This window comes from Euleptes europaea, chromosome 18 (genome assembly GCF_029931775.1).
Source record: "Euleptes europaea isolate rEulEur1 chromosome 18, rEulEur1.hap1, whole genome shotgun sequence".
NCBI lineage: Eukaryota > Metazoa > Chordata > Lepidosauria > Squamata > Sphaerodactylidae > Euleptes > Euleptes europaea.
In genome coordinates, this window is record NC_079329.1 from 13,112,716 (window position 1) to 13,137,088 (window position 24,373).

Sequence of the window (24,373 nt, forward strand, 5' to 3'; positions counted from 1 at the left end):
ATGTGCCGGTTCACAGAGCCTGGAAGGTGTGACCAGAGTGTATCCTCCGTCGACGTTACGACCCGTGAGTCTTACTAGAACTTCTGGGGGCTGCAAGATGTGTGCCCCCTCTTTTGAGAGGGGGGGACTTCAAAAAACTGGAAACAGGGGTCTTTCTTCCTCTTCCAGGAGGGAAACTTGTTAATTTCCCCCCTGACTAGCCTGCTTGTGCACGCACACTGGTGTGAAGTGTTTGTTCCCCACATTGAACACTGATGTGTTTCTTTGTTCCAAGAGATGCTGGAGATTGTTGGAAGCTTATTCCAGGTCCCTCCGGGGGAAGATCAGTTACGGAGGATCAGTTACCCCAAAGAGCGGCTCTGTTTAGATTAATCTTTCCCGTTTTAGAGGACTGCGAGGGATGACTTCCTAAGCCCAACAAGCCTTGCTGACGCTAAGCTCAAACTTGAACACACGAAGCTGCCTTATACTGAATCAGACTCTTGGTCCATCAAAGTCAGTATTGTCTACTCAGACCAGCAGCGGCTCTCCAGGGTCTCAGGCAGGGGTCTTTCACATCACCTACTCACCTAGTCCTTTTAATTGGAGACGCTGGGGATTGAACCTGGCACCTTCTGCATGCCAAGCAGATACTCTACCACTGAGCCACACAGTCCCTCCCCAAACCTATTATTTACTTGTTTTACATATTTTTATATGCTGTGCTGTTAGCCATCCTGACCATTGAAGTGTTTTACAAGCAACTGATAAGAAATGCAGAGCATATAAGCCAGTAAAATAAACACGCCATTAAACATTTAGCAAGATCCTAAGGACTTATTGTCAACAAAGACCCCAGAGTTCCAATATAAAGGCGGCATAAGAACATAAGAAAGGCCCTGCTGGATCAGACCAAGGCCCATCAAGTCCAGCAGTCTGTTCACACAGTGGCCAACCAGGGGCCTCTAGGAAGCCCACAAACAAGACAACTGCAGCAGCACCATCCTGCCTATGTTCCACAGCACCTAATATATTCGGCATGCTCCTCTGATACTAAATTGTATGATAAGAGTGGATGTCCAGAAATCCTAAAAACAAGAGCATGAACTGTTCTAACTTATACAAGCGAGTAGTATAAAGATCAGGAAAAACATGTCATAAAATAATTAAAGTACCTTTTTAAAAGCAAAGAGGGAACAACTTATCATCCAAATGTCAGGGGGTAAAAGGCATGTCTAAACCTGATGCTGAAAATCTAAAAGATTTGGCACCAGGTGAAAAGAAGGGTTTCTGAATACAAATGTATGCCCCTCCCCCTTTTTTGCCATAAAGTCTGACCTGTTTGTACAATTTAGAGAGCAGGAGGGCATTATTGACACATGAATGTATATATTTTATGGTCAAGAAGTCATGGAATGAGGCCAAGACGATATAACTGATGTTGTTAGATCCTGTGATGAGTTGCGTGAGTGTATATAAGGGCCAAGTTGGCATCTAGGTTTGTTGCGGGGTCTGGTTCCTGAATCTGTGTCTCTCTGTTGGGGAGGTGTTGTTGTTAGTGAGAAGCTGTAGTTCATGGAGAAAATATACACCATCCTCACTTATTCCTGCTCATAACCGACAACAGCTGAGCCATAGCGTTTTGGACCACTTGAGGTTTCCAGACAATCTTCAAAGGCAGTCCACCATAGAATGAAATGCATTAGTCTAACGTGGAAATAAAGAGTCCTGTGGCGCAGAGTGGTAAGCTGCAGTCCTAGCTCTGCTCACGACCTGAGTTCGATCCCAACGGAAGTTGGTTTCAGGTAGCCGGCTCAAGGTTGACTCAGCCTTCCATCCTTCCAAGGTCGGTAAAATGAGGACCCAGCTTGCTGGGGGTAAAGGGGAGACGACTGGGGAAGGCACTGGCAAACCACCCCATAAACAAAGCCTGCCTAGTAAACATTGGGATGTGACATCATCCCAAGGGTCAGGAATGACCTGGTGCTTGCACAGGGGACTACCTTTACCTTTACCTAGAAGGCGCACAATGAACGGGAAGGGAGCAGCTTATACCCGAGTCGACAGTTGCTTGTTTGCATGAAAAAATACGCTGCGAGTCGTGGTTTTCTTTTGTTCCAGGGCCCTCTCCAGTCTGTAATGTCACGGTGCAAAACCGGACAGTGGATTCCCTGACAATCGGATGGATGCCGACTGCCTACCGATATAACATCTGCCTGTCAAATGATATCTTGCAATCCAACTGCTCTTTGGCCGCCCAGAATTCATACACGGCACGCGATCTGGTGGCGGGAGTTCTGTACACGGTCACTGTCTATGCTCTCACGGGAAACAATGTCAGCAGCATCGGGGCTGTCCTTCCGGATGTCGTCACACGTAAGGTGATGGTAGGGCTTGGAGAGGAGGAGGGGAGGTTACCCTCTTACGTATCTACTCGCTTGCAAACCTGCTTGGCCTGGTGGCTTGATGTGTCCATGCTGTAAGAGCCACATGGGAATGTGTCTACTTTAAGAGGGAAACCTGGCTTCCCGGAGCTCATCCCAGAAAGAAGTCACCTGGAGCAGACACGGCCTAAATTCCAGGCATTGGAAACTGCAGGGTTGAGTCTCAGGTCTTTTCCGACCTTTAGAAGTCTCTTCGCTCTCTCCCTGCATTTCCCCTACGTTTTCTGGATGCCGCCAGAAACAGCATCCAGAAAATGCGGGGAGAGAACGAAGTGACTTCTAAAGGTCAGAAAAGACGTACCTAATGAAAACGAAGCCCCAAAGAAGTAAGGGGGAGGGGGATCACCCCAGAAACAAGCCATGCATGGAAGAAGAAGAAGAGTTGGTTTTTATACTCCAATTTTCTCTACCGTTAAGGAGTCTCAGACTGGCTTACAATCGCCTTCCCTTCCTCTTCCCACAACAGACACCTTGTGAGGTAGGTGAAGCTGAGAGAGTTCAGAGGGAACTGTGCCTGGCCCAGGGTCACCCAGCTGGCTTCATGTGGAGGAGTGGGGAATCGAACCCAGTTATCCAGATTAGAGTCCACCGCTCTTAACCACTACAACAGGCCTTTGTTAGTTTGCTCAAGGCAAGGTGCCCCTGCAGGGTCATTCAGATTGGCCCCATGGTGCTGAGGGAAGAGGGGCATAGCCCGTTGGCGCCATGCCGTTTTTTATCCCATGCTCATTCTCTCCCCGCTTAAGCCAGCTGCTACTTGCCCTGTGAGGAAAATGCTGTATACTTGTATAGCAGGAGGGGCCGTGGCTAGGGTTGCCAGGTCCCTCTTCGCCACTGGCGGGAGGTTTTGGGGGTGAAGCCTAAGGAGGGCGGGGTTTGGGGAGGGCCTTCAATGCCATAGAGTCCAATTGCCAAAGAGGTCATTTTCTCCAGGGGAATTGGTCTATATCGGCCGGAGATCAGTTGAAATAGCAGGAGGTCTCCAGCTAGTACCTGGAGGTTGGCAACCCCAGCCTCAGCTAAAACCTACTTTGCGAGTCCCAATTCAGTCCCCAGCTTGGTTAAAAAGGATCTCAGGCTGGGAAGGATCATTTTCTTCATGGACCCTAAGAAGCCGCTGCCGGTTTAACAGGCAGTACTGCCCTAGGTGAGCCAGCAGCCGGACTCGGTGTAAGGCAATTCATATAGTGTATGGAACCTATATGGTCCTCTTCCATAGGGCAGAGACAGACTGGAGGGGGCTGTGATGGAGAGTGGCAACAGTTAACTTCCCATCTATCCATCCATCCACGTGGCCCCAACCTGAAACACCCTTTAACCTCTGCAGCTGTGCTTCTGAAAAGTCATGGGAGATCTCAGCCATATACTGCCTAGCAGGTCACGTCTCGTTTGGCGCGCTAAAAGCGCTCAGATTCTGATTTCTGCATTGCCAGCCAGAGGTGTCTGCTGTCTGTTAAATGGATCTGCTCTTCTTTTCCCCAGTTCCAAACAAGCCCAGGAATATAATTGTGACAAATTACAGCACCCACAGTCTAACCGTTCAGTGGGATCCTCCCAGGGACCTCAATGTATCAGCCTATTCGTATAGGGTATCTTGGGTCAGAGAGAACACCAAGGATCTGGGGATGAACGAAAGCACCAGAGACTCCAATTATACCATCAGAGGACTCCAACCAGGGAGGGTCTACATTGTAGAGTTGGTCTCTGTCATAAACAATGCTGAGAGTGCAGCAGAAAAAAACTGGACCCTAACAAGTAAGTACCAGTGGGTTTTTTTTTGTGGGGGACAGGGTTGGGGCCTGGACTATGGGGGTATTTAATTTGTGAAACTGATGGATTCAGACTACTATGGGTCGTACGCTAACAGGGTATCGAGTAGTGCCTGTAACTATGTGGGAAGTCTTCCAACCGTGCAGTGAAGCCTATGTAGCAGCCCTTCTGAAGCTGTTCAGCAATCCAGCAAAATGACAGGATGGTAACAATGCGCTTGAAAGTTGTTCAAGCTGGGCTTAGCAATGTGGCTTGGAAGCTGCAGACGACCGTCCCTCTGCCCACATTCGGTGGTTAAAACAGCAAGCATTTGGAGACTGTCGGTCGCCTGGTATCGAAATACATCCCAGGGTGAGCAATAATGTTAAGCAGAAACTTGACAAATTAATGTTCCTTCTCCTCTAAATCTGAGCATATCCATTATTTAGAAGGACTTGCTTGAGACATTTGTCTCCAAACTAATCAGATCCTGCATGGCCCAATCCCTTAAGAGTGTAAGAGCATAAGAAGAGCCCTGTTGGATCAGACCACTGTTGAGGGTTGCCAGGTCCCTCTTCGCCACCGGCAGGAAGTTTTTGGGGCGGAGCCTGAGGAGGGCGTGGTTTGGGGAGGGGAGGGACTTCAATGCCATAGAGTCCAATTGCCAAAGCGGCCATTTTCTCCAGGTGAACTGATCTCTGTCAGCTGGAGATCAATTGTAATAGCAGGAGATCCTCCAGCTACTACCTGGAGGTTGGCAACCTTACCAGTGTTCCATCAAGTCCAGCATGCTATTTCACACTGTGGCCAACCAGTTGTCCTGGAGGGCCAACAAAGGGCGCATAGAGGCCCGTTTGTTCCCCTGATGCTGCATCCTAGCACTGTGTGTGTAAAGTGCCTTCAAGTCGCAGCCAACTTATGGCGACCCCTTTTGGGGTTTTCATGGCAAGAGACTAACAGAGGTGGTTTGCCAGTGCCTTCCTCTGCACAGCAAGCCTGGACTTCCTCGGTGGTCTCCCATCCAAATACTAACCAGGGCCGACCCTGGTTAGCTTCTGAGATCTGATGAGATCAGGCTAGCCTGGGCCATCCAGGTCATGATTAAATCAAGGACCTTCTGCTCACAACACAAGCACATTGCCCCTGAGCCACAGCCCCTCCTCCGGTTTCCTTTGCTCCTTAGCTCTAACTCAGGGGTGGGGAACATCAGGCCCGGGGGCCGTTTAAGGCCCGTGAAATCATTTGGTCTGGCCCTTTGTGGGTCCTGGCAGATCTCTAGCTCATAAGGATCTAAGACTGGTGATCCACACCCTCCGACAGACAGGAATAGCCTCTATTCAAGGCAGATGTGTGTTTATTTTGCTAAGAAAAGGAACCTTTTTTTCCCCCTTGCAGAAGAGTCGTGAGCTATGGAGCTGCTAGGACTGCCCAAGAAACTGTGTTAACCCTTTCCCACCCAGGCTATGGAGAAACGTATTGGCCGGCTAATTTTTAAGTTGATGATTTTGTATGGCCTGCGAATAATGTTATAAATATCCAAATGGCCCTTGGCGGAAAAAAGGTTCCCCACCCCTGCTCTAACTTCTTGCATCTTTCTTTCAGGCCCGCTGCCCCCTACTTCCTTCACAGTCAACACCATCAACCAGTCTGCGGTCAACTTGTCTTGGGAACACCCAGCCCCTGCGTTCAGTGGCTTTAAACTCGAAGTGCGGAAGGGGCCCACCGAGAGCCTCCAAAATCACTCGTTTTCTAATGAGACTTCGACGTCTGTGTTAAACACTCTTAGTCCAGGCACCAAGTACAACTTCACCTTGTTCACTGTGGCCGAAGGAAGAAACCTGAGTTTGCTCAGCACCTACATTGTTCGAGGAGGAGTCACAGGTATTTATCCTCGGGGCACGGGAGGTGGGAGGAAAGGGAAGGAGAGAAGGGGGTGGGCGAAGCCCGTATCAGAAGGAAAGGAAGATCTAATGAGGAGCCATGTTGTACCACACGCTGGTAGTTCCGTACAGCATGAGGCTTGAGAATAGGGTTGCCGACTCTGGCTTGGGATATTTCTAGAGATTTGGGGGCACTGCCTGGGGAAAGTGGAGTTTGGGTTTCTGAGGGAGTTCAGTGGGGATAGAGAGGAAGAAGAATGCCATTTTTGCATGGTCAATTTTGATGCTCGCTCAAAGCTCTTATTTAAAATGCGACTTTAAAAAATGCCTATTCACGGTCCTGACTCAAAAGGAGAAATTCCACCCCCCACTCGCCTGCTCCTTTGTTCCTGTTTGCATAACTATGCATGAGCATAGTTAATGCGCCTCTGTTGTTTTGCATAGTTCCTTGAGGGGGATTCTTCGCGGCAAACATCAAAGGTCGTGTTAAATAGGCTCTTTAGTAATGCGAAGCAGGTATGCACCAGCTTTGCAGTCCTTTCCGGAATGACGGTTCAGCATGCAAAATAAAAAAAAAAAAATGCGGGGCAATTCAGCCTGGAACGCGCTGCTAATTACCTTGCAAGAATGGCTGAAGAGTTGGTTTTTATATGCTGACTTTTTCTGCCGCTTAAGGGAGAATCAAATCGGCTTACAATCACCTTCCCTTCTCCTCCCTGCAACAGACACCGTGTGAGGTAGGTGGGGCTGAGAGAGCTCGAAGAGAGCTGAGACTAGCCCAAGGTCACCCAGCTGGCCTTATGTGTAGGAGTGGGGAAACAAATCCAGTTCGCCAGATTAACCTCCGCTGCTCACGTGGAGGAGCGGGGAATCAAACCCGGTTCTCCAGATCGGAGTCCACCACTCCAAACCACGCTCTTAACCACTACACCATGGTTCTAGAGTCGGAGGCCTCCTTGACATCACTTGGGGCTCTTCTTGGAAGAAGGCTGAGATGCAAATGTCCTGAATTCAACAAGGAGGCTCCCCAGACTCCCCCCACCGCCACCTCCCTTGCCTTTGCTTTCTCTCTCCTCCAGAGCCGGAGCCCGTGGGCACCATCCGGTGCCTCCAGGTGGAAGGGGGCTACAGCCTGAAGGTGTCATGGGCGTGCGTCTCGGGTGGGGTCAGTAAATTCCTGGTCATAGTCTCAGACCGGAAGCTCGGGCCGTGGCCAAACTGTGGAGTTCCAGTGGAAGTGGGCGATCTGCAGCCTGCCAGGAGCTACTGGATTCGGGTTGAGACTCTCTGGAACGATATGCAGGCCCTTTCGGACCCCGTGAAATGTGACACAGACCGCAAGGGTGAGCATCCTGGGGATCGGTGGAGATGGTAGGGTTGCCAGGTCCCTCTTCACCACTGGTGGGAACATAAGAACTTAAGAAAAGCCATGCTGGATCAGACCAAGGCCCATCAAGTCCAGCAGCCTGTTGACACAGTGGCCAACCAGGTGCCTCCAGGAAGCCCACAAACAAGACGACTGCAGCAGCACAATCCTGCCTGAGCTCCACAGCACCTAATATATTAGGCATGCTCCTCTGATCCTGGAGGTTTTTGTGGCGGAGACTGAGGAGGGCGGGGTTTGGGGAGGGGAGGGACTTTAATGCCCTAGAGTCCAATTGCCAAAGCGGCCATTTTCTCCAAGTGAACTGATCTTTATTGGCTGGAGATGAGTTGTAATAGCAGGAGATCTCTTCTTAGTACCTGGAGGTTGTCAACCCTGTTCCTTGGTGGTCTCCCACCCAAATACCAAGAAGGCCCCGCCCAGGCTGCAAGACCCTTGCCATGATATGGGTTATTTATTTCGTTTCAGAGACAAAGCCGACGTGTCTTTTGTGACTCACGAGGTGGTATGGGAGGGTGTCCTTGTGTGTCTTGGGACCGCTTGCTGGTAGGGTTGCCAGGTTCCTCTTTGCCACCTTTGTTCTATCATGAATCCGATCCACTGTGGGGCCCGCTGATATCCCTTGCACGGCTTTGCTCCGCAAGTACCTGGTTGTCCTATCCCCATGATCGGATCTTAACGTTTCATGCAGGGCATTTTTGAGTTTTCCCATTGAACTTGATTCCAACATTCACGGTGGAAATTGACACGCATGGACTTATGCTTTATAATTTCCTGATTGATTTGGAAATTGACACATATGGACATACGCGTTATTATTTATGTCTTGGTAAAAATTGTACATGCAATTAGAGACATTATCTTTTGTATTTGTACCTTATTATAATCGGATAATTGAAGGTTAGATATTTGAATTTGCTAATCATTTTCGTGTTGGTTAATTTTTGCGGTTTAAATTTGAGCATGCCTTAATGCTCAATAAATGTTTCCATTCATTTAATGTAGTGCGGCTAATTACTACACTAATATAAAATTTGGAGCCTTCGTGCTGTTTATTCTTCCACCAGTACCTGGAGGTTGGCAACCCTACTTGCTGGAGGAGGGGAGATGCGGGCTTCAAGTGTCTTGGGCTCGCCCCATTTGTCGGGGATCTCCAGCTTTCTTGTCTTGTATTGCCAGGGGTCATAATCGGCGTCCTGTTTGCCGTGCTGAGTGTCCTGGCCCTCCTCAGCCTGCTGCTGTTCTATTTTTGGAGATGGTAAGCCAGCGAGCTTTTTCCCCTTCACAGCGTTGACTGCCCCCAGCGGGGAGTGTCAGGGCGGTTAGCCGATGAATCCTGAGACAGGAGGAAGTGAGGCAGAGCAAGTCGGTTGGTGTTTGTCTGCTGGCTTCTGCATCATGCAAAGTGCGTTGGGATTTGCTGAGGGGAAGGGGAAGGGCAGGACAGTCCACCTGGCTCTCCCCCACTAGTCTACTTGTGACCCGCCAGGGTTGCCAACCTCCAGGGGAACTGATCTTTGTAGCCTGGATATCAGTTGTAATACTGAGAGAACTCCAGGCCCCTCCTGGAGGTTAACAACACTATTCTGAATGTGAACACATGAACAGATGGAGCTGCCTTATACTGAATCAGACCCTTGGTTCATCAAAGTCAGTATTGTCTACTCAGACTGGCAGTGGCTCTCCAGGGTCTCAGGCAGAGGTCTTTCACATCACCTACTGGCCTAGTCCCTTTAACTGGAGATGCCGGGGGTTGAACCTGGGACCTTCTGCATGCCAAGCAGATGCTCTACCACTGAGCCATGGCCCCTCTTTCTGGTTCTCCAGGGTCTCAGGCAGGGGTCTTTCACATCACCTACTGGCTTGGTCCCTTTAACTGGAGATGCGGGGGATTGAATCTGGGACCTTCTGCATGCCAAGCAGATGCTCTACCACTGAGCCACGACCCCTCCATTGCCCACCTGCAGAAGAGCACTGCAGAAGCTCATGGGTATGCTATTCAAGGGGTCCTAATTGTTTTGGGCATTTAAAAAAATATTATTTACTGTTTTGGGTTGAGCATAATTTATGTTTGACAATTTAAAGGCAGGTATAGGAGACTCATGCAGATTATTTGTCCATGTGGTTTGCTTTTGGTACGTTTCCATGAGGTATTATTATATTTAGCAATTTTGTTCAGTTTTTACAGTGTAATTATATTTCGAAATCAACGTGCATGAGTTTGAATATGCATATTTCCCACCCACTTCTTTTCATTTGGGTAAAATGGTTCTGACTAGGAAAAGAAAGGGACACATTTGCGTGTGAAATGCTGAAGAGAACATGCAGTCTCCTTCTGCTAGGGAGGGAATGAAGGACCTGAGACCCTTCCCATTCATAGGAAGTTCTTTTCAGCCCCGTTCTGGCTTCTGAATATCTACCCTGTGTGTCTGATATTCATTCTCTCTGAAGTAAAAAAGGGCAAGAGTCCAGTAGCACCTTAAAGACTAACAAAAATATTTTCTGGTAGGGTATGAGCTTTCATGAGTCACAGCTCACTCTTCAATTCTCTCTGAAGTAAGACTATGAGATGCTTTGGAAGGGGAGGAGGAGAGATTGCTAATTCTCAGCATCGAACCTAGCTACAATTTCCAGGATCCTTTAGGAGAAGCCCTGGTGACTGAACTGGTACAAACAAACTTTCAAACTGAGTTACGCTTGCAGTGTAAATGTGCCCGCTGAAGGGTTTGTCAGGCAATGGTCACATATAAGAACATAAGAAAGGCCATGCTGGATCAGACCAAGGCCCATCAAGTCCAGCAGTCTGTTCACACAGTGGCAAACCAGGGGCCTCTAGGAAGCCCACAAACAAACACGACGACTGCAGCAGCACCATCCTGCCTGTATTCCACAGCACTTCGTATATTCAGATTGCTCCTCTGATCCTGGAGAGAATAGGTATGCATCATGACTAGTATCCATTTTGACTAGTGGCCATGAATACCCCACTCCCCCATGAACATGTTCACTCCCCTCTTAAAGCCTTCCAGGTTAACAGCCATCACCACATCCTGCTAACTTCCAAGTTAGCAGCCATCACCACATCCTGAACTTTATTAAGACTGGGTGAAGTTTAGAAACATAAGAACATAAGAAAAGCCATGCTGGATCAGACCATCAAGTCCAGCAGTCTGTTCACACAGTGGCCAACCAGGTGCCTCCAGGAAGCCCACAAGCAAGACAACAGCAGCAGCACTATCCAGCCTGTGTTCCACAGCACCTAATATATCCAGCATGCCCCTCTGATCCTGGAGAGAATAGGTATGCATCATGACTAGTATCCATTTTGACTAGTGGCCATGAATGCCGTTCTCCTCCATGAACATGTTCACTCCCCTCTTAAAGCCTTCCAAGTTAGCAGCCATCACCACATCCTGGGGCAGGGAGTGGTTTTCAGCCTAATTTTTGCAGTCATGAGTGCTAGAAACTTAGCTGCTCATTTAAAGGGAAGGAGAGAGGAATAAGTAAGAGGAGAGGTCTGGAATGGCTTGATCTTTTCCTTAAAGGCCAGAGCTGCTCGGATGATGGCTGCGATATGTCGTTCGCACAGTCCTGTTTTGGGAATCGCTGTTGGTTTGCGGCAGATCGGCCCGAGGTCCTTCAGTCTGGCACGGCTGCCCAGAAGGAGCTTGAAGGGGCTGCTCACTTCCCTTTTGTAGTGCCTCACTTGGCTTGGAGCGAGTGCATCCCTCAATTTCCCTGTCTCGTTCGCAGGAGTGAGAAGACCTCGGAGGAGCCAAAAGCGAATGTGGGACCACCCTGGTGAGAGCACGGGAGTTGTCGAGCTTTCGGTTTGGAGTCAGGAAACATTATTTTTATTTCAATGTGAAACATTGCTATGTGAACTCTCGGCGGAGTGTGCTCAAAATTCGGTTGGGTGCCCTGTAAAGAAGAGATGAGCTGCAAGGCCGCGAACGGTTATTCGATTAGGATTAGTGCAGAGCCCTGCCCCAAATTCTTCATCATGCGAAACCTCTAGGGTTGCCAACTCCAGGTACTAGCTGGAGATCTCCTGCTGTTACAACTGATCTCCAGCCGATAGAAATCAGTTCCCCTGGATAAAATGGCCGCTTTGGCAATTGGACTCTATGGCATTGAAGTCCCTCCCCAAACCCTGCCCTCCTCAGGCTCCACCCCAAAAACCTCTCGCTGTTGGTGAAGAGGGACCTAGCAACCCTAGAAACCTCACAGGTCTTGCTCAGCCTAAAATGACACAAAATTTAAATGTCCACATGTTTGCCGACAGCCCAGCAGTTTGAGGGGTTTTTGTGGGTTCAGAATTCACCATTTGTATGCGGCAAAATGGACAGAAGGCGAGTGTGAGCTGCAAGCGAACGTACGGTTAGAACATGGTTGGAGAGCCCTGGAGGGCTGGAGGGGAGGCAATGTCTTGGGAGGGGGCATCCCTAGATGGAAGGGATGCAGGCCAGTGCAATCTGTGAATGGGTGTGTGTGTGTAGTGTGCTGCAGAAGCGGGAGCTGGACAGCGCGACGCTGGAGGTGTAGGGGGGCCGGTTGCTGAGCAACTGGGTTATCACTGGATGAGAAAGGAAAGGAAGCTTTGACCCAGCTGCCAGGGCGGCGAGGCTGAATTTTCTGGCCCCCCGAGAAGGAGGCTCTTGGATAGCTCAGGGAGGGGGTGTCAGGGAGGGCGAGTGAACATATGCAGTCTGCTAAGCTGCATACGAGGCCAGGGAGGCAACAGACCAGGGAGGATTTCTTGCAGAGGAGGAAGAGGAGAGCACTCTTCCGCCTCCTTTTCGTTTTAATCTGTGGGTTTATCCGGGGCAGATCCGGCCTTCTCTCAGCCCTGCCTCGCGCATCAGTACAGAAACTCTGCATCTCCAAACACTGCAGCTTATTTATTTTATTATTAAAAAAATATTTTGTACAAATGGAACATAAAAGGAAAAAAATTAAAAGTTGTATCATGCCAGCAGTTGCAATTAAATCGGTTACACCAGTAAAAAGAAAAAGCAAGACTATAACAATAATGACACAATAACAATATGCGATAAAAGACAACAGCAATTATGAGCGGCCTGTCGTAGACTAATAATGACCATTAAACCATAATTATCCCAATATTCTTAGCACGTCACAAAATACTGAAACACGGCAGCTTTTATCAGATACTATTTTTTTAATGCGTCGACCACCATAAGAGCTAGAAACCAACAACTCGAGAACCCTCGTTGTGTCACAGAATTTTGTACAAAACGCCCTGCAGAAGATAAACAGCAATATTTTTAAGGGCTTCCTCTTATCAGGGACTCCCACGGGTGATGCCAAGACTGCCGTCGGTGCGGCAGAAATTCCCTGCCAGCAGGCGTTTGAAATTAGGGCCATGGGGGTCTCTCTGTGGTCTGCATCCCTCGGTGTATAAAGACAGCCTTTCCATTCCCCCTCCTTTCTCTCCAGTGTTCTTGCCTCGGTGTCGGTGTCGGCTTTCCCGTGTTACTGCTGTGAGCACTTCTCCGACAGTGCCTTTGGTTTTGCCAAGGAATACCAGGTATAAGGATGGGATAAGGCTGCGGAGGGAAACGGGATGCGCTCGCCCAGGGGTGTCGGACTCGTTTGTTATGAGGGTTGCCAACCTCCAGGTACTAGCTGGAGATCTCCCGCTGTTACAACTGATCTGCAGCTGATAGAGATCAGTTCCCCTGGAGAAAATGGCCGCTCTGGCAATTGGACTCTATGGCATTGAAGCCCGTCCGCAAACCCCACCCTCCTTAGGCTCCGCCCCAAAAACCTCCTACCGGTGGTGAAGAGGGACCTGGCAACCCTATTTGTTACGAGGGTCGGATATGATATAAATGTCACTGGGCTGGGCTGGGCTGAGCCATACGTTGCCAGCTCATATTGAGATCAGGGGGGAGTGGCTGGCTGCTAGGGTTGCCAACCTCCAGGTGGTGGCTGGGGATCTCCTGCTATTACAATAGATCTCCATCCGATAGAGATCAGTTCACCTGGAGAAAATGGCCAGTTTGGACTCTATGGTATTGAAGTCCCTCCCCTCTGAAGTTAAATGCCTGTCCAGCTTTACCAACTCAGTATCTCACCCTGCCACACCTACATAATAGCAGCTGCAGGACACGGGGACAGGACAGCCCTACAGCATGGCAGAACTTCCTGAAAACCGAGATAAGAACCGTTACAGCAATGTCCTACCATGTAAGTTATGTTCTGCACATGTCATTCTTTAAGTTGTTATCGAAGAGCCCCCTTCAGGGTCGCCAACCTCCAGGTGGTGGCTGGAGATCTCCTGCTATTACAACTGATCTCCTGGTAATAAAGATCAATTCACCTGGAGAAAATGGCCGCTTTGGAAGGTGGACTCTATGGCATTGTGCCCCATTGAAATCCCTCCCCAAACCCTGCCTTCCTCAGGCCTCTACCCCCAACATCTCCAGGTATTTTTCAGCTCAGAGCTGGCAACCCTACTTCAGGTATAACTTCTTGATCCGGTCACCTCAGTTAGCAGAGTCAAAGAGGACGTGGGAGTGGTCTAGGGTTGCCAACCTCCAGGTGGTGGCTGGAGATCTCCCGCTATTACAACTGAACTCCTGGTAATAAAGATCAATTCATCTGGAGAAAATGGCCGCTTTGGAAGGTGGACTCTATGGCACTATATCTCATTGAAGCCACTCCACCCCCACCCCCCAAATCTCCAGGTATTTCCCACTCTGGAGCTGGCAACCCTAGAGTGGTCTGTTACTAGTGCCTGAGAATCACCTAACTTCCTGGCTGGGTGATGCCAGGCTATGATAGGGGTAAAGGAAGAAGAAGAGTTGGTTTTTATATGCCAACTTTCTCTACCACTTAAGGGAGACTCAAACCGGCTTAGAGTCCCCTTCCCTTCCCCTCCCCACAACAGACACCCGGTGAGGTAGGTGGTGCTGAGTGAGCTCTAACAGAGCTGTGACTAGCCCAAGGTCACCCTGGTGGCTTCGTGCATAGGACTGGGGAAACCAACCCAGCTCTCCAGATTAGCCTCCCCCACCCATGTCGAGGAGAGGGAAATCAAACCCGGTTCTCCAGATCAGAGTCCACCACTCCAAACCACCGCTCTCAACCACTACACCACACTGGAAGTTGGCACCTAGAAAAAGAGACCTACCCCTGTTGATGGAGAGACCTACTCTCCATCAACAGTAAAATACTTCACTTGCGTACTCTCTGCACGGCCCACTAGCTGGGCAGTAAACGGAGTTAATCCTGCAGATTGTACAAATGTGAAGTATTCTCTTGCTGGAGGTTCCATTAGCAAAAACTCCCTGTTGTTTGGGAACGTCGGGTTGAATGCAGGTTCCAAGGCTCAAGATAGAGGAGAGAGGCCCTCTCTTCTTCTGCTGCTATGTGCAGTTTGTTGTCTGGTTGCCTAGATTGGGTGAGGGCCTGACTCCGTTCTGCGCATCTTACTGTTGAGAAGTATCTGCGCATAGAATTGTTGGGGGGGGGGGGTTGAAGAAGCAGTAGAGAAGTGGTGGGCTGAGCACCCTCCCAATTTTCTGAAGCACCTCCTGATTTTCCTCTGACATGCCCGTCAATCCCTCATTCCCTACCACTGCTGCAGTCTCATTCTTCAGGAATTAAAACAACTTTTTCCAGCAATGGGAAAAAGTGAAAGAATGTTGGGCCATTTATGCACGGGAGGTTTTGCCTTGGATTTGCTGCTTTCTAGATGCACACTTTCCCCATCCAAATTCTTAAAACTCAAAAATAAGCCCCCATGCAGAGTTTTGAGAATTCAGATGGGGAAAATGTGCATCTATAGAGTGGCAAATCCAAGGCAGAACCTTCCATGCATAAATGGCCTTGGTTGACAACTGTTAGGGCTGGATCTCTCATCAGAGATGCCAGTTGCTGAACCCAAGCCTGACATAAAAAAATACTTGTGGTTCCAGCCAATTCCCACCACTAGCTTTTGGTTACTTATGGCCATGTTCACTGTGATCTTTGCATTTTAGTTTTACCAGCTTTTTTGGACCTCCTTATGCTCCCAAGTGCCCCTTTAACCCCTTTTGTTCCTCTTCCGCAGATGACAGCTCTCGAGTCAAACTCACTCTCAGCCCCAGTGACCCCAACTCAGATTATATCAATGCTAGCTATATGCCTGTGAGTTCCATTCCAGCGTGGTTTCTGACCTCCTTGATGCAAATCTGGTAGTTACTGATCCGGGATTTAGTGGGAGCCGGCTGTCGTTTTGCAGATCTCACTGTGGTGAAGTGTCTGCTTGAACACATGAAGCTGCCTTATCCTGGATCAGACCCTTGGTCCATCAAAGTCAGTATTGTCTACTCAGGCCGGCAGCGGCTCTCCGGGGTCTCAGGCAGAGGTCTTTCACATTACGTACTGGCCTAGTCCCTTTAACTGGAGATGCCGGGGATAGAATCTGGGACCTTCTGCATGCCAAGCAGATGTTCTACCACTGAGCCACTGAGCCACCGCTTCTGGGTTTGTTCTTAGCTTTATTCGGAAGCCCTTGACAAGTGTCTGTGCTGTGGGTTTCTCTTTTGCCACCTCTTCCAAAATTTCCCCAGTCTCATTGCACAAGCCCGGAATATCTCAGCCCCCGTTGTAAAAACAGACATATTTCTCTACTTTATTACTGCAACTTATGTGCTTGATTTGCATAATGCAAATTGAGATTTTATTTTCTTGGTGGTAACTTAAATTGACTTTGGGTTTTATTTTAGCACGAAATATAATGCGATCCAGACTCCATCTGTGTCTCCAAATTTTTTCTCCTCCAATTATGGAGCAGCAACAGCCTTTTCAGAAATTGCAATCATGTCTAACTTGTGCACACTACCTGCAGTCTTCCCAATACACGTGGTTGCCGTGTGAATGGGTATTGTGCATGTATTTGCCATGCATGTACAGCGCTGGTATGCATGAACATGAACCCTGAAAAATCCACTGGTCAGTTCACGTGTACCAAGGTGTACCAATGATGTAGCAATGATGCACAAGCGGAAACATGAATGGACTAGATTTTGAAGAGCTTCTCCTGGTGCTTCTCTCCCTATTATAGTGCCCAGAAATTGGTTGCTCAATGTCTTTCACAAGTAGAAACGCTACTGGGCATGCAATAAGTTTGATTTAATACAATTAGTCTTTTTCTTGTGTTTCCCGCTTGTGCAAGCACTCTAGTGCAAGAGGAAATTTTGTACTGGATCCAACCCCGAAGGTGTACATGCATGGAAAATATGGACATGGCCTCTGTTCACATGAACACACGAAGCCGCCTTATGCTGACTCAGACCATTGGCCCGTCAATGTCAGTATTGTCTACTCAGACTGGCAGCAGCTCTCCTGGGCCTCTGTCAAAAGTCTTTCACATCACCTGCTACCTGGTCCTTTCAACTGGAGATGCCAGGGACTGAACCTGGGACCTTCTGCATGCAAAGCAGGCGCTTTACCACTGAGCCATGGCCTCTCCCCAATTGTCATTCACACAATGCTGGGGCCATGCTCATTGGGAGGATCGCTGCAGCTCACACTCTTGTGATGTGCAATTGGTAGGCTTCCCGGTTCATATGATTGTAATGTCTGAGAAGGTTGCACTTGGAAAGAGCCTGCTTTTATTTATTTTTACTGATTTATTTTTCACATTTATAGCCTTCCCTCACTCCCAGTCAGACAGGGCTCAGGGCAGGTTACAACCTCTAAAACCACAAGATATCAAGATTAAAAACACAACTAAAACAAGATGGCATTTAGATAAATGATGGCACCCTTTATGTGATTGGAAGAGCAGATTAAACTCCCACAGATAACAATAGTGGTGGGGAAATTGGGAGGCCAGCAACGATGGACAACTTGTGGCTGCTCTCAGTTGTCGGCCTTGTGGAACAGTTCTCTTTTACAGGTACGGTTGCCAACCTCCAGGTAGTAGCTGGAGATCTCCTGCTATTACAACTGATCTCCAGCCGAGAGAGATCCGTTCACCTGGAGAAAATGGCCGCTTTGGCAATTGGACTCTATGGCATTGAAGTCCCCTCCCCTCCCCAAACCCCGCCCCTTCTGGCTCCGCCCCCCAAAATCTCCCGCTGGTGGCAAAGAGGGACCTGGCAACCCTATGTACAGGCCCTGAGGAAATCTTTTAGGTCCCGCAGGACTTTGATATCACTACGAAGGCTGTTCCACCAGGCCGGAGCTAGGGCTGAAAAAGCCCTGGCCCTTGTCAAGGACAGCCACACAATCTTTGGGCCAGGGACCATGGGTACATTGTTATTCATAGAGCATAAAGCTCTCTGGGGGCGGGGGGGGTAATACCAGGAGAGGCGGTCCCGCAGGTACGACGGTCCCAGTCCATGTAAGGCTTTTGCTTTGTACACTTCGCTGAAGTGTGGTGTGAGTGAGTTCCCTTGTTCGGGGCAAGCGTTTTGTGCGACAAAGTCTCTTCCCGTTAACTCAGTCTAAGCTTTCGTTCTCCTCCTCCCCACCCATTTCAGGGCTACCATGGGGAGAAGGAGTACATCGCAGCCCAGGGGCCGCTGCCTGGCACCGTTCACGATTTCTGGCGCATGATCTGGGAGCAACGAGTCACCACCTTGGTCATGCTGACCAACTGCGTAGAAAATGGACGGGTGAGAATCGCCCCTTGTGGCTGTGATGGCATTATGGGATAGCTGGGTAGTGGGGGATCACTTATACATTGGTCTGGTCTTCCATAAACTGCATTTTCAAAACAGCAGGCGCAAGGTCTGTGCCAGGTTAAAAGGATTGATTTTGGTGGGATGGACATTTCCCCTGAGAGATTCACACATTTGCATATTCTCCTGTGTGGATGCTCATGATTTTTTTTTTAACCGTTTACTGCCGTTGTTGTTTCTCTCGGCTTTGCCCTTTCTGGAACAGTCACATGGGTGATTGTACTCAATCAGGGATAGTGCCCAAATGCCACTCAGCCAATCAAATCTGGCTGTGTGAAATCCTCCCTGTCCTCAACTGCCCTTGATCAGGACAAGTGAGGGCAATTTATGTCAGTGAACTTTTTCATCCCAAGAAATGACGGGCAATCATCCAAAAAGTGGGTTTTTTTTTTTAGCACTGCAGAAAATATTTGCAAAGGGCAGTATCTTTGACTCTGCTCCACCAGATAGCTGAATGATGGAAGGTACGAAATGGACGGTATTGTAACCACCTAGCTTCATTCCATTGGGGAATGCATTCCAAAAGAGATAATTTGTAGATCAAAAGGGCTCCCAATTTGCAATAAGAAGAGAAGATAGAGATTGTGGGCTTCCTAGAGCCCCCTGGTTCACCACTGTGTGAACAGACTGTTGGACTTGAGGGGCCTTGGTCTGATCCAGCAGGGCTTTTCTTATGTTTTCTTATGAGATATTGGGTTTGATCTGTAAACCGAGGAGCCCAAACGTAACACGAGCCCGAGGATAGCTTGGCCGCACGCCCTCAAAGGTCGCCATCCCAGAAACCTTGCTGCTGTTCCCCTCCCCCATCCTGACTATCCTACTCCTCGGCTAGGTGAAATGTGAACGATACTGGCCCCTGGACTACACACCCTGCACCTACAATGACGTTACTGTCTCGGTTGTCATAGAAACCATCCTCCCGGACTGGACCGTCCGGGACTTCGCTATCAAGCGGGTAAGTGGTACACATGAACCCATGAAGCTGCCTTCTACTGAATTAGACCCTCGGTCCATCGAAGTCAGTATTGTCTGCTCAGACCAGCAGCAGCTCTCCAGGGTCTCAGGCAGAGGCCTTTCACATCACCTACTTGCCTGGTCCTTTCAACTGGAGATGCCGGGGATTGAACCTGGCACCTTCTGCATGCAAAGCAGAGGTTCTACCACTGAGCCACAGGTAGTGGTGATGGGTGTGTGTGTGTCAAGCTGGCCCTGTCTCCAGCTGCTCCGTGCCAGCGCTTGCCTCCCTTTCCCCAGAGGTGTCTTCATCAGGTCAAAGGGAAGGTTATGAATCTGTGTCTCCTGACAGAGGAATGAATGTGAGGTCCGCTTCGCCCGCCATTACCACTACACGTCGTGGCCGGACCATGGGGTACCCTCGGTCACGAGTGCCATCCTTCATTTTCGAGACCTTGTGAGGAACCACATAGAAGAACACGCAGAGAGTGGTCCGGCTCTGGTTCACTGCAGGTAAACCAATCAGTGAGGAGGGAGTATTAGAGACTAATTAACTTTGTTGGTTACTGGTATTGCCTCTGGGCTGCATTCAAGGTTCTGGCACTTCTCCTTTATGGTCTGGGAACAGGGTGTTGATGTAGATATATAATGCTTGGTCTCCAGACCCCTCAACAAAGATGGTGAGGGGTCTGGATGACCAAGTCCTGTGAGGAAAGGTTGAAGGAGATGGGTATGTTTAGCCCGAAGAGGAGAAGACTGAGAGGGGATATGATAACCATCTTCAAGTACTTGAAGGGCTGACATATAGAGGAGGGTGCCAAGTTGTTTTCTGTTGCCCCAGAAGGTCGGACCAGAACCAATGGGTTGAAATTAAATCAAAAGAGTTTCCATCTAGACATCAGGAAGAATTTTCTAAGATAGAGCGGTTCCTCAGTGGAACAGGCTTCTTCGGGAGGTGGTAAGCTTTCCTTCCCTGGAGGTTTTCAAGCAGAGGCTAGATGGCCATCTGTCAGCAATGCTGATTCTATGACCTTAGGCAGTTCATGAGAGGGAGGGCATCTTGGCCATTTTCTGGGCATGGAGTAGGGGGTCACTGGGGATGTGTGGGGGAGGTAGCTGTGAAATTCCTGCATTGTGCAGGGGGTTGGACTAGATGACCCTGGTGGTCCCAACTCTATGATTCTATGAATGCTTCCTTGTGCCCAGTTCATCCAGCTCAGTATTGCCTGCTCTGACTGACAGCAGCTCTCCAGAGTCTCATGCAGATGCCGGCCTTTCCCAGTACCTGCTGCATGAACCCCTTTAGTTGGAGATGCCATGGACTGAACCTGAGACCTCTTGCTTGTAAAGCAAGTGTTCTACCACTAAACTGTGGCTCTTCTCCTAAAGCAATGGACGTAGGAAGGTGTCTTATACCAAGCTTGGCCATTGGTCTCCATGAGTTAGTATTGTTTGTGCTGAGTGGTAATGGTTCTCCAGAATAATCAAGCAGAGAATTTCCACCCCCATCCCCCAAATATCTGTTACCTGAGATCCCTTACCTTAATGGCTAGAAATGGAACTGTGGATCTTCCACAGGCAAAGCAAGTGTTCCACCACTGGCCTGTGGCCCTTCCCTTCTCACATGAACACAGGAAGCTGCCTTCTACTGAATCAGACCCTTAGTCCATCAAAGTCAGTATTGTCTACTCAGACCTGCAGCGGCTCTCCAGGGTCTCAGGCAGAGGTCTTTCACATCACCTCCTTGCCTAGTCCCTTTAACTGGGGATGCTGGGGATTGAACCTGGGACCTTCTGCATGCCAAACAGATGCTCTACCACTAAGCCATGGCCCCTCTTCATGGCTCTCCAGGGTCTCAGGCAGAGGTCTTTTGCAGAGGTCTTTTGCCTAGTCTAACTAGAGATCCCGGGGATTGAACCTGGGACCTTCTGCATGCCAAACAGATGTTCTACCACTGAGCCATGGTCCCTCTCTCTCTCTCCTCCTTGAAACAAATCACAGAAAACCAACCAATGGTTTGTGGCCTCTACAGAGCAGGAATTTTCTGGCCTGACTCCTAAAGGGTAGGATTGGCCGTCTTCCGACATGCAACGTGTTCAGCAGCCAAGACTCCAGACAGACATTCTGTTATTGATGTCCCTTTTGATTCATTGCATTTCTTGGCTGCTGTACACTCTTCCGGTCATTGCTCGTTGATGGTCTGATTGATGTTTGGGATTATCTTTTGTGGCTGTAATGGAAAACCATCGCGTGGAAAAACAGGCTATCAATTTTCAAAATGGATAATAGAGTCGACGATGGCCAGTGGAAGTTGGTGCCAAGGGTTCTCCTGCTCCCTGGCTTTCTGCATGGGAAGCAGGGCCTGGTATAGGAGAGCAGGAAGACCCCACACCAAGTTGTGCAGATTTTTCTGACCAAGGGGACGGGGTAAATGGGAGAAGAGAGAAGCCAACTCCCCAGTTCTCAGACAGGAGTGGAGGCTAGCGACTTAGAGCAGTGCTGAAATTAAGCCCAAACCCATAGAAACTGCATCCTGTCATAACATAAGAAAAGCCATGCTGGATCAGACCCAGGCCCATCAAGTCCAGCAGTCTGTTCACACAGTGGCCAACCAGGTGCCTCCAGAAAGCCCACAAGCAAGATGGCTGCAGCAGCATTGTCCTGCCTGTGTTCCACAGCACTTAATATATTAGGCATGCTCCTCTGATCCTGGAGAGAATAGGTATGCATTATGACTAGTGTCCATTTCAACTAGTAGCCAGGGATCGCCCTCTCCTCCATCAACATATCCACTCCCCTCTTAAAGCTTTCCAAGTTGGCAGCCATCACCACATCCTGGGGCAGGGAGTTCCACAATTTAACTATGTGTTGCGTGAAGAAATACCTCCTTTTCTCTGTTTTGAATCTCTCACCCTCCAGCCTCAGCAGATGACCATGCATTCTGATATTAAGAGAGAGGGAGAAAAGCTTCTTCCTGTCCACTCTCTCCAAACCATGCATAATTTTATACACCTCTATCATGTCTCCCCTTAGCCGCCTTCCAATCCCACTACCTTTTCGTATTTGATTCTGGTTTTCCTGGAGGAACAGTCTCCGTTGATACTATGAGCTTCTGATTTCCCCCTCCCTTTCGTTCCCACCCTTCCAGTGCTGGTGTGGGCCGAACAGGAACATTTATCGCCCTGGACACCTTGCTGAGCCAAGCCCAGAATGAGGGGCGGATTGGCGTCTATTCATTTGTTCAGAGGATGAGGATGAACCGACCACTCATGATTCAGACTGAGGTGAGCACTAATAAATAAAATTGCATATAGAGCAGATCCTCCAGTCCTGCAGGGGGAACTGTGATGCACTGGCTATAGCTGTTGAGTTTCATGCAGCAGAGACTGTAGGGGACTCTTGAAGGGAAGCCCAGCTAAAAAGACTTCCAAGCCTGTTCAAGGAATAGCAATAGAAGTTTACAATTAACAGCAAACATTTTTATCATTGATGGAGCACTTCCGAGACCCCAAAATGTTCTCTGAAATGCCTCCAAGAATGTACCACATTGTGTACATGTTCAATGCAGCTTACAGTAGTTGCTTCAACACCACGTTTTAGTTCTCTTCCCCTCTCCACTGTGTTGTTTCCCCCCTGCTCACATGGTGATCCTAGCCAATCAGGGATGCTGTTGTGAATGTAACAACTAGGGTTGCCAGCCTCCAGGTACTAGCTGGAGATCTCCCGCTATTACAACTGATCTCCAGCCAATAGAGATCAGTTCACCTGGAGAAAATGGCCGCTTTGGTCATTGGACTCTATGACATTGAATTCCCTCCCCTCCACCAAACCCCGCCTTCTTCAGGCTCCGCCCCCAAAATCTCCAGGTATTTCCCAACCTGGAACTGGCAACCCTAGTAACAACCTTGCCACATCAAACAAATGAAGCTAAGCAGGTCTGGTACAGTGACAGTGTCCTGGAGGGCCAACTAAGCTCATTCCGAGTAAGGGCAAAGCAGGGACTCTTGTGTACCTGCTATTAATGTCAGTATTCAGCATGGAAACTTTCCCCCTAAGGCTGTTTCACTCATTTATTGACAAGAGGAACACGTCCACTCTGTGATTCAGCCATGTTGTTGAACGTTTGAAGGGACAGATGTGAAACAAAAGCATAACAGGAAGTAAATCCTGGGCAAATGTCTCCCAGTCAAACATTGCAGGGTGTGCTGGGGGTGGGGGGCATGTTTCAAACATGTCATTTCTGTCACCAGGTGAAGCGACCCTGAGTCTTGCATCATCTAATTTTTTTATGAGCCCTCGCTGCCACCATTGTTTCTTGACTATAAAAGTTGAAGGGACGCACATGAACACATGAAGCTGCCTGATACTGAATCAGGCCCTTGGTCCATCAAAGTCAGTATTGTCTACTCAGACTGGCAGCAGCTCTCCAGGGTCTCAGGCAGGGGTCTTTCACATCACCTACCTGCCTAGCTTTTGGGACTTCACCCATCCTCTGTTTCAACCTTCTGGCCCTGGGCAAAGCACCCAAATGACAATTTGTCCATTGTCAGGGAGATTTCACTCTTGCTGGTTGGTTGTGGAAAGTACTGTCAAGTCACAGCCGACTTATGGTGACCCTGCAGGGTTTTCAAGGCAAAAGACGAACCAAGGTGGTTTGCCATTGCCTGCCTCTGTGTAAATGTCATTGCCTGCCTCCCACTCAAGAGAGCCAGCGTGGTGTAGTGGTTAAGAGCTGTGGTTTCGAGCAGTGGACTCTGAACTGGAGAACCGGCTTTGATTCCCCTCTTCTCCACATGAGCAGCAGAGGCTAATCTGGTGAACTGGATTTGTTTCCCCACTCCTACACACAAAGCCAGCTGGGTGACCTTGGGCTAGTCACAGCTCTCTCAGCCTCACCTACCTCACGGGGTGTCTGTTGTGGGGAAGGCGATTATAAGCTGATTTGATTCTTCCTTAAGTGGTAGAGAAAGTCAGCATATAAAAACCAACTCCTCCTCCTCCTCCTCCTCTTCCTCTTCTTCTTCTTCTTCTTCTTCTTCTTCTTCTTCTTCTTCTTCTTCTACTACTACTACTACTACTACTACTACAGCTGTAGTTCCTTTTAGTGACTGGATGCCACACACCATACCGTCTCTGTCTCCACAGACGCAGTACGTGTTCCTCCATCAGTGTCTCCTGGACAGCATCCAGCCCCCTCCACCGGATGACAGTGAAAAGGTGCAGTGTACCTCTGTGTATGAAAACACCTTGGCTTTCCAAGACTATGAGGTGTCCCGCGTGTGA

At 49.0% G+C, this 24,373-nt stretch overlaps 1 protein-coding gene across 1 annotated transcript; it reads left to right on the forward strand.

Annotated features, from left to right (window-relative positions):
• PTPRH (protein tyrosine phosphatase receptor type H) lies at positions 1 to 24,373 on the forward strand. The gene is made up of 15 exons (XM_056864262.1): positions 1 to 64; positions 2,101 to 2,355; positions 3,906 to 4,178; positions 5,775 to 6,053; positions 7,132 to 7,395; positions 8,616 to 8,694; positions 11,190 to 11,237; positions 12,897 to 12,987; positions 13,559 to 13,649; positions 15,517 to 15,593; positions 17,936 to 18,070; positions 18,969 to 19,091; positions 19,443 to 19,603; positions 22,239 to 22,374; positions 24,236 to 24,373. Exons 1-15 carry the CDS (start codon positions 1 to 3, stop codon positions 24,371 to 24,373), a joined length of 2,214 nt encoding a protein of 737 aa, XP_056720240.1.

What these genes read in the sequence shown, in the direction of transcription:
- PTPRH (XM_056864262.1), top strand. Translation starts at nt 1, where the DNA reads ATGTGCCGGTTCACAGAGCCTGGAAGGTGTGACCAGAGTGTATCCTCC. An exon ending in GCGAATGTGGGACCACCCTG is followed by an intron (nt 11,238 to 12,896) that starts GTGAGAGCACGG and finishes CTTTCTCTCCAG; the next exon opens with TGTTCTTGCCTCGGTGTCGG. An exon ending in GTTTTGCCAAGGAATACCAG is followed by an intron (nt 12,988 to 13,558) that starts GTATAAGGATGG and finishes CCTACATAATAG; the next exon opens with CAGCTGCAGGACACGGGGAC.